The sequence below is a fragment of the Neltuma alba genome, unplaced genomic scaffold (genome assembly GCF_004799145.2).
Source record: "Neltuma alba isolate B1F8T4 unplaced genomic scaffold, ASM479914v2 tig00012057_pilon, whole genome shotgun sequence".
In the NCBI taxonomy this organism is placed as follows: domain Eukaryota; kingdom Viridiplantae; phylum Streptophyta; class Magnoliopsida; order Fabales; family Fabaceae; genus Neltuma; species Neltuma alba.
In genome coordinates, this window is record NW_021636621.1 from 22702 (window position 1) to 37195 (window position 14494).

Consider the following 14494-nt stretch of genomic DNA (forward strand, 5'->3'; position numbering starts at 1 on the left):
TTAACCTGAATACCTGGTTATTTCTTCCTTTCTCAAATCCTGGTGGTAGTGTCATATATACTTCCTCTTTTAGTTCACCATTAAGAAATACATTTTTAATATCCAGCTACTAAAGTGGGTACTCCAAATTAGCTATGGTTGAGAGGAGGACCCTAATAGTATTGAGTGTTGCTATGGGAGCAAACATTTCATTGTAATTGAGTCCATATGTTTGAGTGAATCCTTTTGCAACCAACTGAGCCTTGCATTTATTTAGGGTGCTACCATAATTATATTTTTGAGTAAAAACTCACTTGTAATCCATAGGTTTCTTTCCCTTTGGTAACTCAACAACTTCCTATATACCATTATTTTCCAATGCCCTCATTTCTTCTAATACTGCATTCATCCATTTAGGAGTTATTAGGAATTGTGATCCTATCCAAGTTAGTAACAAAGTTGTAACGACTCTGGGAAAGATCGGCATATGATACATACTTTTGTATGGGATGCATAGTGCAGGGGCAAGTCCTTTTTCTCATAGTAATAGGTAAGTCCAATTCATCAATTTCCTCTATTTTGTTATTCTCATGCTCTCTTGGATCATGATCCACCATAGGTTCAGAGACGGACACTTTCTTAGGTATGTTAGACTCATGTACCTGTTTGTTGTGTCGTGTGTACACATTGTGCTATTTATCTTATAGTCTCTCTCCCCCCCGCTTTTGGCAATATGGAAGGTGATGATTCATCAAGGACATAGGGAGTAAAAAGACTTGGAGTAAAAAGACTTATGCTCAACAAATGTGACATAATGACTAACAAAGAGATGTTTAGAGACTGAGTCAAAACACTTATATCCTTTTTGGATATTGGAATAACCAAGGAAAATACACTTGACAGTGAGGGGATCAAACTTAGAAGAAGGATGGTAAAGATGAACAAAGACAGAACAACCAAAGACTCGAAGTGGAAGTGTAGAATCAAGGTGAGAGACAGAGTGTGTTTCATAAAGTTTGTCACGAGGGTTGGAAAAAAGATAAGGTATGGTTTGGCATGTGATTAATGAGATGAGTGGTAGTGAGGATGGCATCACTCCAAAAGAAGTTAGGTACACTACAAGTGTAGAGAAGAGCTCTGGCAACTTTGAGAAGGTGTTTATTTCTACGTTCAGTGATGCCATTTTGTTGCAGACTATGGGGACAAGAGCTCTTAATAGACAACACCATGACTCATGAGAAACAAAGTAAAAGAATGATTAAAATACTGAGTTCTATTGTCAGTATAGATGATTTGAATTGTAGTGTCAAATTGATTTTTGGCATAATGGAAGAATTCAATAAAGACAAAGGACACATCATATTTTTGTCTTAGAAGATAGACCCAGCACATGTGAGTTTGATCATCAATGAATGTGGCAAAGTAACTGGTGCGAGTGTGATTTGGTATGTGAGACGAACCCTAGGCATCATTATGAATAATGGAGAAGGGACAAGTAGATTTGTAAACTGAGGGAGAAAATATAATGCAATAGTGCTTGGCAAGTTCACAAACATCACAATGTAAAAAAGAGTCTTTATCAGAGGAAAAATGAGGAAACAACTTTTGTAAATAAGGAAAACTAGGATGACCCATCCTTTTATGCCATAAAGAAATATAATTATTTTCAAAGGTAGAGACCAAGCAAATCATGCAAGAGCACAAGGCCTACATAGTAGAAACATCAAGATAGTAGAGTCCATCATACTCCTCAGCTATGCCAATCACTTTCCCCAAGGAGAGATCTTGAAATATACAATGAGTAGAGAAAAAAAATGAATAGAACAATATGCTTATTTGGTTAGCTTGCCAATGGAGAGGAGGTTACAAGCAAATGAGGAATATATAAAACAGATTCAAGAAGTAAAGATTTAAAGAGTTGCACAGAACTAGTGCTAGCGACAGGGGTAGATGTACCAGTCATCATCCTAATCCTTTTATGGCCCGCTAAGGGGAGATAAGAGATGACCATGTGAGCTTCTAAAGTCATATGCTTAGAGGCACTTGTATCGACAATCCATTTAGAGGGTAAAAAAGAGGTATTAAAAGCAACAGAATAAGTACCTTTCTGAGCTACAGATGCAAAGGTAGTAGGCTTTAGAAGTGATTGCAAACCTTTAAGGATATCAAGTAATTGACTCATTTGTTCAGGAGTCACCGTTGGAGGTACATTAGCTTGGGAAGGAGGTTGTGACATCGAGCGTTCATGTGACACATGATAACCACTAGATTTGTCTTGTCAGGACTTCTACTCCGCAGGCTTACCATGGAGATCCCAATATCAATCCTTACGGTAACTTAGATTCCGACAATGATCACAAGTCACCTTGTTCTTTCTAGTGAAATTAGAGTCGGCACCCTTAGCAATGAAAGCAGAGGATTTAGAGGAGGAAGGTAGAGGATTTGGTAAATTACCTATCGATGAGATTCCTCTCAACGAACCTCAGAGAACACCTCCTCTGTGGAAGAAAAAGATGAGCAACTCAGAATTAGATTGCGAATATCATCGAAATCAGTACTCAAACTAGCAAGGAATTGGAAAATACATTCAGTCTCTATGCTCTGTTTATAACATGCAACATCAGTCATTGGGGTCTATTCTTCATCACCTAATAAATTCGGTTCTTGCTAAAGGGCAACGAGCTTGAGTCGATACTTAGTAACATTACGGGAACATTTCTCCAGCATCCAAGTATGACTCTTAAGATCATAGAGCTGAGACACATCCTTACTATCAGAATAGGAATCATAGACGGTGTCCCAAAAATCTCAAGTAATAGGGAGATATATAAAATTTCATTTTAGTTAGACGGACATGGCATTTATTAGCCATTAGGGCATGAGAGAGTTATCGATCAACCATTGCTTCATTTTAGAGGAAGCAAGATCAGTAAGTGCCCTCGTTTCACTAGTGAGCAGGTCAAGTTTGCCTCGACCACCCATGGCAAGACGGATAGCCTGAGCCCATTTATGGTAGTTGGTAGATGTGAGCTTTTTGGAGACAATGGAAACAACAGACCCTTTAAAGCCAGCGTTTAACCCACGGGGATCACCAGGCTTCAGTGGGTTAGTCGATAAGGACCCATTAGGGGAAGAACCCCTTATGAGGAAAGCTTCCTAAGGGTGCAACTCAGAGTTTACAATGACGGACTACACTGGTTTTGAGTCAGCAACTTTAATACCATGTGGAACCAGAATAATTTGAATAGTCTTATGATTATTATTCCATGAGTATGTACAATATAAAGTATAGAGATCATATGCCATGGGACTTTAAGGAATAATATCTCGAGATATGCTCCTATTATCTACTTGATATCTTCTCCTTACTATATGCCCAATAATATGTAATTAATTTATTTACATAAATACCACAAGAACACATGTAATGTATTATTATTATCAAATATAGATCCTCAAATATATCGTAGCATGAACTAGAAGTTTATGAAATAATGCATTCATCATATATAACATAATAACTGCTAGATGTTATTATTGATCTAAATCATGATTACTAAATCTCATATTTCAGCTGAAAAATGCTCTAGTTAGTATACATAAAAGAGAACATGCTTAAAGCATTCCAATATGAATATCTTGGGTTAAAATGAGTATAAAATTTAAAAGTTATATTAATGAGGCATGTACTCTAGAAGAGTGCTAAGACATAAGTAATTGGGAAAAAAATCCCAGAAGAGATTCAAGTACCTAAAAAGTAATGAAGAAATCTCAATAAGTTATGTTATAAGAGAAAAAATAGAACCAAAGGATAAAGTTGTCGACAAAGTTTTTGATAATAATATCACATGATTTTAAAAAAGATCTTATACATAAATTTGTCATGCAAAGTATATAGAAATTCAATCGAAAAAAGAATAAAAGAGAAAAGACATAATGGAAATATGATTATATCATTTTAATATGTGAAAATTATGGACATGCATTCCAAACACATGAAATACAAAATTATTATGTGACATATGAATATTTGTGTGAAAATAAAGAACTTTACAAAGATTTAGTGATTTTGATGAGGCATATTATTCTGTGGTGGATGCAATAATTTTTATATATTGTTAGTCTGGCTGTATATAAAAAAACAAAATATGCGTCTATTAGATCTTGTTGTACCTTATATATGTGGCTTACTAAATAGTAAAGTTTACATTAGAATTCTTGAAGGATTTAAAATGTCAGGAGGAGCATATATAGAAGAAATCATTCAATATTTGCAATATAATGTCGATTAAGATAATCTAAGTATATATATTTGGCTTAGAAAAATGTATGAGGAAATAAATAATTTCACATTTTACTTGATAGATCAAGTTATTGAATGTAGCAATGATTACAAAATGATTAATTTTGTTATGATAATTTTAACTGCAAAAATATATTGAACTGAATAGAATAGAAGTCCCACATATTTATTTTATAATAATATTTACATATGTTATGAATATTACGTGTTATAATTTTGTTTGTAAAGTTAAGTTTCTGCGAGTATGCATATGGATAATCAAATTGAGATTGGATATGATATTTCTATAAAACTATTATATGATATTATTTTGTTCAAACTAACTTGATCATGTCAATGTAAGATATATTATGGTGTTTTTTAGAATAACCTTTCTTTGTAATTTTCTCAATGCAAGTGAAGAATATATTGATAATTTCACATATTTAAAAGAGATGCTAAAGAAATACATTTCAGTATATAATTTGATAACAACATACCATGCATAGTATAACTAAAAGGAAGATATGCTTGAAAAGGATTGGCAATAATCTGCTTGAGAAATTAGCATACTCTATTGTTGCCAGGAGGAGTAAAAGTGAAATTGTAGTAAAGATAATGTTGTACTCTTTTTTCTTAACAAATGTTTTGTCTCACAGGGTTTTCCTTGTAAGGTTTTTTAACAAAGCAGCTTCAATATATATTGTGTACTCTTTTTCTTTCATTAGGTTTTTATCCTAATGGATTTTTTCTGGTAAGGTTTTAATAATACACAATATTTGTTATGAACATCAAAAGGGGAGTGTTATAAATATTGTATATATGTGGATGTCCATAACTCCTAACTCTTAGAATGTTTCATAGGATTCTTGATCTTTGAATGTTATAAACCGATAACCTCCCAATAAATGACTTGAGATGAATTTTTCATGTTTATTGTCATTATCCCCTTCTTCATTTCTTTATAATCTTTGGATTAGATTTTAATGGTTGGAAGTCTATAAATAGAGGTTATGTATAAAGCATTTGGACTCGTATAAGTATATGAGAAATACTTCTTGTTTTATCTCCCAATGCTTATCTCACTATTCTCTTTCTACTCTCTAACTCTTTCGTTTTCGTAATAAGTGCTAATTAATATTCAATAGTTTCAATTTCATTTTCTATATTTTTTTGGGATTGTTAAAGGAAAAACCGTAAAAAACCTCATAATGCAAAATTCATTGCTCAATCCACAACAATATATTTCTAGTGGGTGTAAGTCTTTTTCAGTCCTATATAACGCAGTATGCGTAAAGGTACATTTGCCCTGAGTAATTTTTCAACAATAAAATTATATTTTGTCCAAAATTTTAATTGACAAATATTACAGGGAGAATCTCCCAAAAAAAATCTCTAAAATTTTAAAATCTCAAATCAGGAATAATTACAAAAACATGTTATTATTTATTTTTTAAAATATTATTAATTGTTACTAAATTGTAATAAACAATACTTATTTAAAATTTTAGAATTTTCCCAATATTACATTATCCTGCATGTTTCATCCATCTCGTCTAATCTTATTTCAAAGCACATGGAGGCTAAAAAAAATAAAAGAAAACTTCCGGAATCTCGTGCGAGTACGCAGTCAGTGTATAGGAAAATATAGTATTAAAAATATCTGAAGGAGAATGATATAAAATTTAGGGAGAAGGATAGAAAAAAAACTTAAAATTTACTAAATCTCAAATCAGGTTTGATAATAACATTTTATTTGATATTGATAATATTAAATTTGTAAATGACAATAGATTTTTATTGACATTTCTTATTTGATATTTACAAATTTTTAACCTTTTCTTTGGGGTCATTTTCCCAATAATTTTATTGCTTTAATTTTAAAAAAAACCTTTTAATATTAAAATAGAATTCTCCCCCACATAGTTTTTTGCATATCAAAATCAAACTAATTAAAATATAAGAACATTTTTGAATCAGTCATAAGTTCACAGTCGCACATCTACGTGATTGAACCTGATTACCAGTAGTATTTTCTATATCGTTTTAGCCAAATTATGGATAGCGATATTACAATAAACACTAATATCTTGTTCAATCAATTCCATAAGTAACTTTCCAAGCAATCATTTTTCAATGATTAAATTCAAAGTAGTTAGTGTAATGCATATTAAATAATTATCACTAATTAAATGAATTTAGTATTTACTTTAGCTTTCTATATAATTACCGTTTGAAATTAATTTCTGGCATATATTTATTCTTTGATATAGCCTTTAATAAATGAAATATCAATCATTTCAGGGAAAAATTCAAAGTAAAGAATTATTTATATGGAAAATTCATATTGGTCGACCAAAAAAATTCTGTAGCATATTTTGGGAATAAAAAATATATACTATTCTGGCCCTTATTAGTATTACTTGTCATTTATAAGACTTTCTCACACATCAAGGAAAACATTAAATAGATGAAAATTTTCACTTTTGTCCCTATTAAAGAGAACATTAAATACTAGTATATTTTTCTCTTATTCATTCCCTTTTTTCACCTTTACTGCCTCTGTTTCATATTGTAACAGATGGTTAACCAAATTACGTTAATCAGAAAATTAGTTAAAATTAGTTAGAAACAATAAATATGTAAAAAAATGCAATTTATTTTTCAAAAACACCTTTTATTTATGAAAAATGTGGGTGTAACTTGTAAGAGAGAATAAGTGGGAAAGATACAAGAGCAAATGAGTAAGGAAAAAAGATAAAAGAGACATGTAATTAATTGAGGAGAAATATTCAAAAATGTATTAAATGTCTAAACATCTTTCAGGCGCCTCTTATAAAAAAAAAACATGTCATTTCAAAGAAATGTCGATGGAGTATTATAATTAATAGGGATAGAATTAAAAATAAAATATTAAAAAAATACAAATAAAAAATGAAAAGGACTAAAATCTCCTCTTTACAAGTAGCAAATAATAAAAATTAAAGTGGTACATAATTTTAAGAAATGTGTCGCAATTTACTTTGTACATCATTTTTAAAGTAAGTTGTGCTGTTATTTCTCAATACTCCCGCTTCCCACTGCTCTACTAGAAAATATGATTAAGTTATTAAATTTATTTTAAAATGAACATGATTTTTAAATTTATTCCTATTTAAGATTACGAATCACATTTTGAGAAATGAAAAGAGAAAATTATACTTCTCTGATACTTGATATAAAAACTAACTAGAAATTTCTTTCTTGTGCGATACACAGACTAAAATATTTGATTAAATTTTAACTTTCAATGAATTATATTATCTAAGGTAGCTCAAGATTCGCTTTTTATAAAAGTGTGATTTTTTTATTCATTTAAATGAGATTTGAATTAAAGATTAGAAAATTAGAAGGAATGTATAAAAATTTAAAATTATTTATTTATTTCTCTATTTAAGTCCTCAATCGGCATACTATTTAATTATGATATTTTTTATTTAATTTAATATATTTAAACCCCAATTAACATATTATTCAAATTCAAAATTAATTATTAGTTTTTCATTTAAGCCTCTAATTGAAATCCCATTTAATAATGATACTCCTCATTTAATTCAATATACACAAATTCCAATCAAAATATTATTCAAATCTTATTAATTGAATATACTCGGATGTCATAATGTCATACCCAAACTATTTTTTAAAACGAACTGGGTATTATAAGTTTTCAAGAATATAGTTGATAATTGATGATTGATTATTAAGTTAATTTTGGTTTTAAATATAAAACTTATTTATCATATTTATCATTTTTTTCTAAATGATTCATATTAATACTCCCTCAACTATAATAAAATAGGAGATAGATGGAGGATATTAAAAAAGATTATTATTATGTTTTAAAAAAATATATTATATTTTTTATGGTTAACTAACTTATCTAACTTTTTTAATATAATCAAATTAGTTAAATGATTTTTATATTAATAGCATGAAGAGTAGTATCAAATTTTAAATAGAAGCAGTTTTAAACCCCACCTATACAAGAGATTTTTATAAAAAATAATTTTTCTTAAAGTGATGTCCTTAAACATAAGAAATAAATTCTGTTTATCTAAAATTTTAAGTTGATCCTTTTACTTTTATCCCCATTAAATATATGTCACTTATTATCTCTTTTTTTAATTTTTTGCCACCATGTAACTTATTATCTTTCTGCAATAAATTTTGCTCATTATCTCTTATATTTTTTTCTACAAATAAGAGTATAATTAGAAATAAATGTATATATTTTACACATTTATTACATTTAATCAAATTTAACTAATATTTTGAACCACTTGATCTTGGTTGTTGTTTTTTACTACCTTCAGTTCTAATTATAAGATCTCACTTATAGTTTACAAACAAAATTTTATATTTGGACCGGAGATAATATAATAAGAAGGGAGGAAGCACCTCCGTCTAGGCCTTTAGTCTTTAATATAAGTTGCTTTTACAAAAATGATTTGGTTTAAAATTTAAGCACTTTTAATTAGGTTTGTTCATCAATTTTATCTCTACAATTAATGTTTAAATATAACTATTTGTCTTTTTTTTCTCTCCTTCATAATCTCATTTAATGAGTAAAATTGAGAAAAAATTTTAATTTGAGATTGATGTAATGAGTGAATTATTTTTTTTTTTATGAGTTGTTGAGTTAAAGTGATTTATATTATAGATGAGGGGGAGCAACACGGATCCGAGTAATTTTTTATCTGAAAAAATAATTTTTTTAAAGTTAACTAACGTTCCCTTTTATTCTGCTTTTTTAACTGTCAAATCTAACAAATTCAGCTAAAGAGCAAAACTAAGGAAATGATTATCCATGGGAAAGTGCGCATTAACTTTCCTCTATAAATTTCTCGGGGTTTGTTAGATTCTCTTTTGTAAAAAAAAAAAAAGCATTAAAATCTTTTTGTTAGTTAGTGTGTTGTGATATGATTGGCTCAATCTCAGTCTCTCCCAACAAAACAAAAAGAGCTTCGCCTCAATAAATAAACAGTAAATGATTGCAAAACAATTATTCAAAATTTTCAAACCATAGGAAAGCGAGAGAGAAAGAGACGGAGAAAGAGATAGTGAGAGAGAGAGAGAGAGAGAGAGAGAGAGAGAGAGAGAGGGCTGCAGATTTTTGGGATGCGAAGCAGAGGGTACCAAGAACAAAACAGAGGAACTTTCGGTGTGAAACGATGTCGTTTCCAGGGCAGGACCGGGACCAGAACAAGAACCCTAGCCCTAGCCCTAGCCCTAGTGCTCCATCGACGAAGAAGAGACCATCTAGCTGGTCTAACGTCTGGCTCAAGAACACCAAGCCTCTCAAGCATATGGTGGTCGCCATGCAACTTCAGTCCCTGTCTCCTCCCGGCGACCCCAAATTCAAAACCCTAAGTCCCAATATTTTCCCAATTGACTCGACCCTTCTCTTGTCCGACGAGCTTCTCCTCAGAATCTTCGCCAAGCTCCCAGATTCGCAAAGGAAGTCCATTTCTCTTGTCTGCAAACGGTGGTTGAATCTGCAGGGGCGGCTCGTGCGGACCCTCAGAGTGCTTGACTGGAACTTCGTTTTATCTGGTCGTTTGATTCATAGATTCCCCAATTTAAACCATGTAGATATGATTCCTGGGTCGTTCATTTCGCCGCGGAATTCGGGTATTTATCTGAGTCACCGACTTGTTTCGATGCATATTGATTCTGGATTTTACCCCAATTGGTGTTTCGGGGAGGAGAAAAATCTGCTCCCTGTTGATGTCATCGATAATGGTCTGAAAGCTCTTGCTAGTGGGTGTCCCAATTTGCGTAAATTGCATGTTATTGGTGCTAGTGAAGTGGGTTTATTGAGTGTGGCTGAGGAGTGTTCTACGCTGCAAGAACTGGAATTGCAGAAATGCGATGACAGTGTTCTGCGAGGGATTGCAGCGTGTCAGAATCTGCAGATCTTGAAATTGGTTGCGAATGTTGACGGTTTCTACAGCTCAGTGGTCTCCGATATTGGATTGACTATTCTGGCTCAAGGTTGCAACAGACTGGTCAAGCTTGAGCTTAGTGGTTGTGAAGGGAGCTTTGATGGGATCAAAGCAATAGGAAAGTGCTGTCAAATGTTGGAAGAATTGACTTTATCAGATCACAGAATGGATGAAGGATGGTTGGCAGCGCTTTCATTTTGCGAGAACTTAAAGACCTTGAGGATCCAATCATGTAAATGGATCGATCTTAATCCTGGACCCGAGGAGCATATGGGTTCATGTTTTGCACTTGAACGGTTGCATTTGCAAAAGTGCCAGTTAAGAGACAAAAGTAGCATGGGAGCTATATTTGGGGTATGCAGGGCTGCAAGAGATATTATCATCCAAGATTGCTGGGGATTGGATGATAGTATGTTCAGTTTTGCAAGCATCTGCAGGTAATGTCCTATTCTGCAGTTCTTGTTATTTCCCAATTACACGACATGACTGAAATTTTTTTGCCATTTTGTCTTTATGGTTCTGTATCGAAGTATTTTTGAAGTCATTTTATATGCTCTTCGATTTTCGGGTTTTGTTATTTTATATCGCTTATGCGAACTGTAAATTGCACAGCGTCAAAATTTTTGTTGCTTTATGCATTACAGTAAATAGCGTTATGCTGACCGTCAATTCAAATTCTTCATTGAGAGGATGATCTATATTGAATTCTGAACTATAAAAAACCCCAGGTTATATTTAAATTGAGGAGAATGGGAAGAAACTAGGGAAAGTCAAATTTAAAGTGTGAAATGTTGTTCTTAATCATTCAAGTTATCAAATATTTTCTTGTTATTCTCATCCATTTCCTGCTATATCGATATATATAAAGAAAAATTGCTGGGTTTAATTCTAAATGAGAGAAAATGTCACTCTTAAAAATTTCATTGCTGGCCATTTTCTTCAATTGAAATGTAGTTTTAGGAACCTCCATGGTCCCATTGCAATGATTTGATCTCTTTGCAAACTCTTTTCTTTCATAAATTCACCTTAAGCTTGAGTTAACTCGTTTCAGTCTCTTGGTACGACAAGTTTTCAGCAAAACTCTGCTCAGCTTTAATTATTGAAAAAATCTAGTATAAGAACGTGAACTAGACAAAAATTACCTCAATAGGATCCTAACATCGGTAAATACTCCCACGGTTAAGTTACTATCAGATTTTAGATATTTACCATAACATTTTAAGAATGCCATTGCTAATTTTAAGAGTGTTTAAAGAATTTGTAGTAATTGTCCTAAAACCTTACATCCTGCTTGATAAATACAGAGGAAATGCGATGATATCTATTATTTAATATCCAATATATCTCTTATGAGCAAGTGATGCTGAAATGGAGATGTCCTATATATATTAGACTTGATTACTATTGTTGCCGTGTGTTAATGGTTTCGCTGTTGCTAGTTGACCCTTGACAAGTTATAAGCAAACGCGGTGTTCTGAACAAAAAAACTGATAGCTACTTCTCTATTGCAGGCGGGTGAAGCTTTTAAGCTTAGAAGGATGTTCATTGCTAACAACAGAAGGTTTAGAGTCTGTAATTCAATCCTGGAATGATCTTCAGAGCCTTAGAGTAGTTTCCTGCAAGAGCATAAAGGATAGTGAAATCTCACCCTCTCTAGCAACCATATTCACCACACTTAAAGAATTAAGATGGAGTCCAGATACCAAGTCTCTTCTTCCATCAAGTCTAATGGAGGGAAGCATGGCAAAGAGAGGAGTTAAATTTTGCAGAAGAACTTGACGATTCCTGAAATTAGTTGATCTGTAATCATAATAAAAAGGATAATAAAGTAGGCCTCAGTCATAGAAACAGATCGTTGTTACTGACTCTTAGTGAGAGTTGTATCAATATATGTTCATTTAGATGGTTAACATAGATACAGACGATTGAAGTTTTTCTTCTGATTTCATCCATTTGACTGAGGAGGGAATCCAGAGATGTAATTATGTAATAAAATGTAGAGAGCTCGCTCTAAGTAGAATAAACCCTTGTTCAATGTAATTTTTTCATTGCCCAACTATTTTGCCATTCGTATACTCTGTTTTTAGGATGAATACGTATTATTCAGCTAGATAGAGAGAGAATTGATCTAAGTCCCTTCTAACGTTGGAAGCTGGACACAAAAACTTGTATGGCAGACAGGATAAGTTGTTCAGAGTATACTGCGGGAGACTTAATCGTTATGCTTATTTGGTTCAATTAATCGTTATGCTTAGCTAGCTTCATTTATTCTATACTTTTTCCTATTATATACCACATAAGTTGCTCAGACTGTTCTGTTTTTATATAACATGATTGGATTCTCTTGCATTCGATATAGTCTGAAAAATGGCTTGTACTGCTCCCATATTTTTATTAATATAACTTTCTCACCAAGTCCTTTAAATTTTCCCCAACCTGTATAGTTTCTTGGAGGGATAGGATGTTAATATTCCTTTCTTTCATTACTCCCACCACATCCATGGAGGTCCCAATGTTCTGGTGACAAATACGATCTTGTTCTTATAAACTTACTTCTTTAGCCGTATTTGTGTAGAAGAGTACACTAGCTCTTGTTCATCCAACTATAGCAATGATACAACAGTTCATGCTTATTTGTCTTTGTACTTGGAGCTATACATTGTGTTACTTTTGGACCTAGCTTTACATTAGTCGTTGATGACGTGATACAACCCTTATTTTTTATTTGAATTTGGGATCAGCTATAAAATAGAAGTGGAGTTAATACTACCTTCGATAATTAATATAAGAACTAGTTGACTAATTTGAATAGATTAAGAAAATTAGTTAAGTTAGTTATTTGTACTAACTCTGTTTCTTATTATAAGCTTCAAATAGCTAATTTATAGATAACGAACAATTAATTAAAATTAGTTAAAAACAATAAATATGTTAGAAATATGTTTTTGGCTTCCAAATATACTCTTATAATAATTGATAAAATGGATGAAAGAGAAATAATTAAGGGCAACATTGAAAAAAAATACATTAAATGTTAAGACTAGTTTAAATTGAAGCTTAAAAAACAGATCACATCATTTCCCAAATTTGAAGCTTATAAATATATAAATAGGATTGGGGGAGTAGTAAATATGTGATGTTTTTTTTCAAATATCTTGACTAATCATTTATATTAGCTAAAATTATCTTTTGTTAAAATATTTAACATATGCAATTATTACAAAAATTATCTTAAAAAAATGGATAAATATGAAAAGCAAAGTGAATTGGGATCTTATATTTAAGACTAAATTGAATGTCAAACTAATTTTTATATTAAGGACTAGGGGTAGCATATCACAGCAATTAAGGAAACATAATTGAATATGTCAAGATTTATTATTTTCAAAATCAGAGGTTGCATTTAGTAAAGTGGAAAACTTGGCATTTGGTTCTGAGAGGTGTTCTTAAATAAAACAGAAGAAACACACACACGCACATGTTGCAAATAAGAGAAGGTATCCTGGCTCGTCATAACTCTGACAAAAAAAAACAAAAAAAACCTAGCTTGTCATAACATGGCTGACATCCAATAATGAATAAAACGGACTGAGATAAAATGTTTTCAAAATTATTACCACAATGTTTTAAATAATTTGTCCAATCCTGGCCCCATAGAAGGCAGGGATGGACCTGACAAAATCGTAGCCCTTTTTAGAGAAAGGCCTTCCCAACTTGGCTTTTGTACAGCCCAACTTTTTAAGTGCAAGCACCTTAAATATAGTTGCCTTTAATAGAATGATATGTATGACAGCAATAATAATGATAATAATAAATAAATAAAAAATAAAGAAAGAAATACTCAATATTTCTTTGACCTTAAAATTCCACTTCCGCATGTTTCAATGGCTATACTCTTGTATAGTATAGTCACCATCAACTCAAGGGTTCATTGGTCTGAGCATGCAAGCAATTATCCACATTGGTGAAAGTCACGAATAAAGTTGGCCCAAACAGAAAAAAACAAAGTCATTAATAGGGGCCCATTATATTAAAATATTTTTTTTGATCTAGTACTTAATATTTAATTTAATACATATAATTTTTATTTAAGTCCTTGTAGTTTTTTATTGGGTTCTTATAATTTTCTCTATTACAGTACAGGTATTGGTTCCTATATTCATAATTTGTTTAATTTTGTCATATGAATTTAAATAAAATCAAAATCAACCAAATTATAAATTATATATAGAAGCAAGGAAAAAAG

At 31.6% G+C, this 14494-nt stretch overlaps 1 protein-coding gene across 1 annotated transcript; it reads left to right on the forward strand.

The window, feature by feature from the left end:
- Positions 1-9365: 9365 nt before the first annotated feature.
- Positions 9366-12516, forward strand: LOC114721690 (F-box protein At5g07670-like). Its single transcript, XM_028907538.1, has 2 exons — positions 9366-10685; positions 11760-12516. The coding sequence occupies exons 1-2, from the start codon at positions 9475-9477 to the stop codon at positions 12025-12027; spliced, it is 1479 nt and encodes a 492-aa protein (XP_028763371.1). The 5' UTR covers positions 9366-9474; the 3' UTR covers positions 12028-12516.
- Positions 12517-14494: the final 1978 nt, after the last annotated feature.

Excerpts from the sequence above, each read along its gene's own strand:
- LOC114721690 (XM_028907538.1), top strand. The coding sequence starts at position 9,475 with ATGTCGTTTCCAGGGCAGGACCGGGACCAGAACAAGAACCCTAGCCCT. Across the intron at positions 10,686-11,759 it reads AGTTTTGCAAGCATCTGCAG|GCGGGTGAAGCTTTTAAGCT; the intron begins GTAATGTCCTAT and ends TCTCTATTGCAG.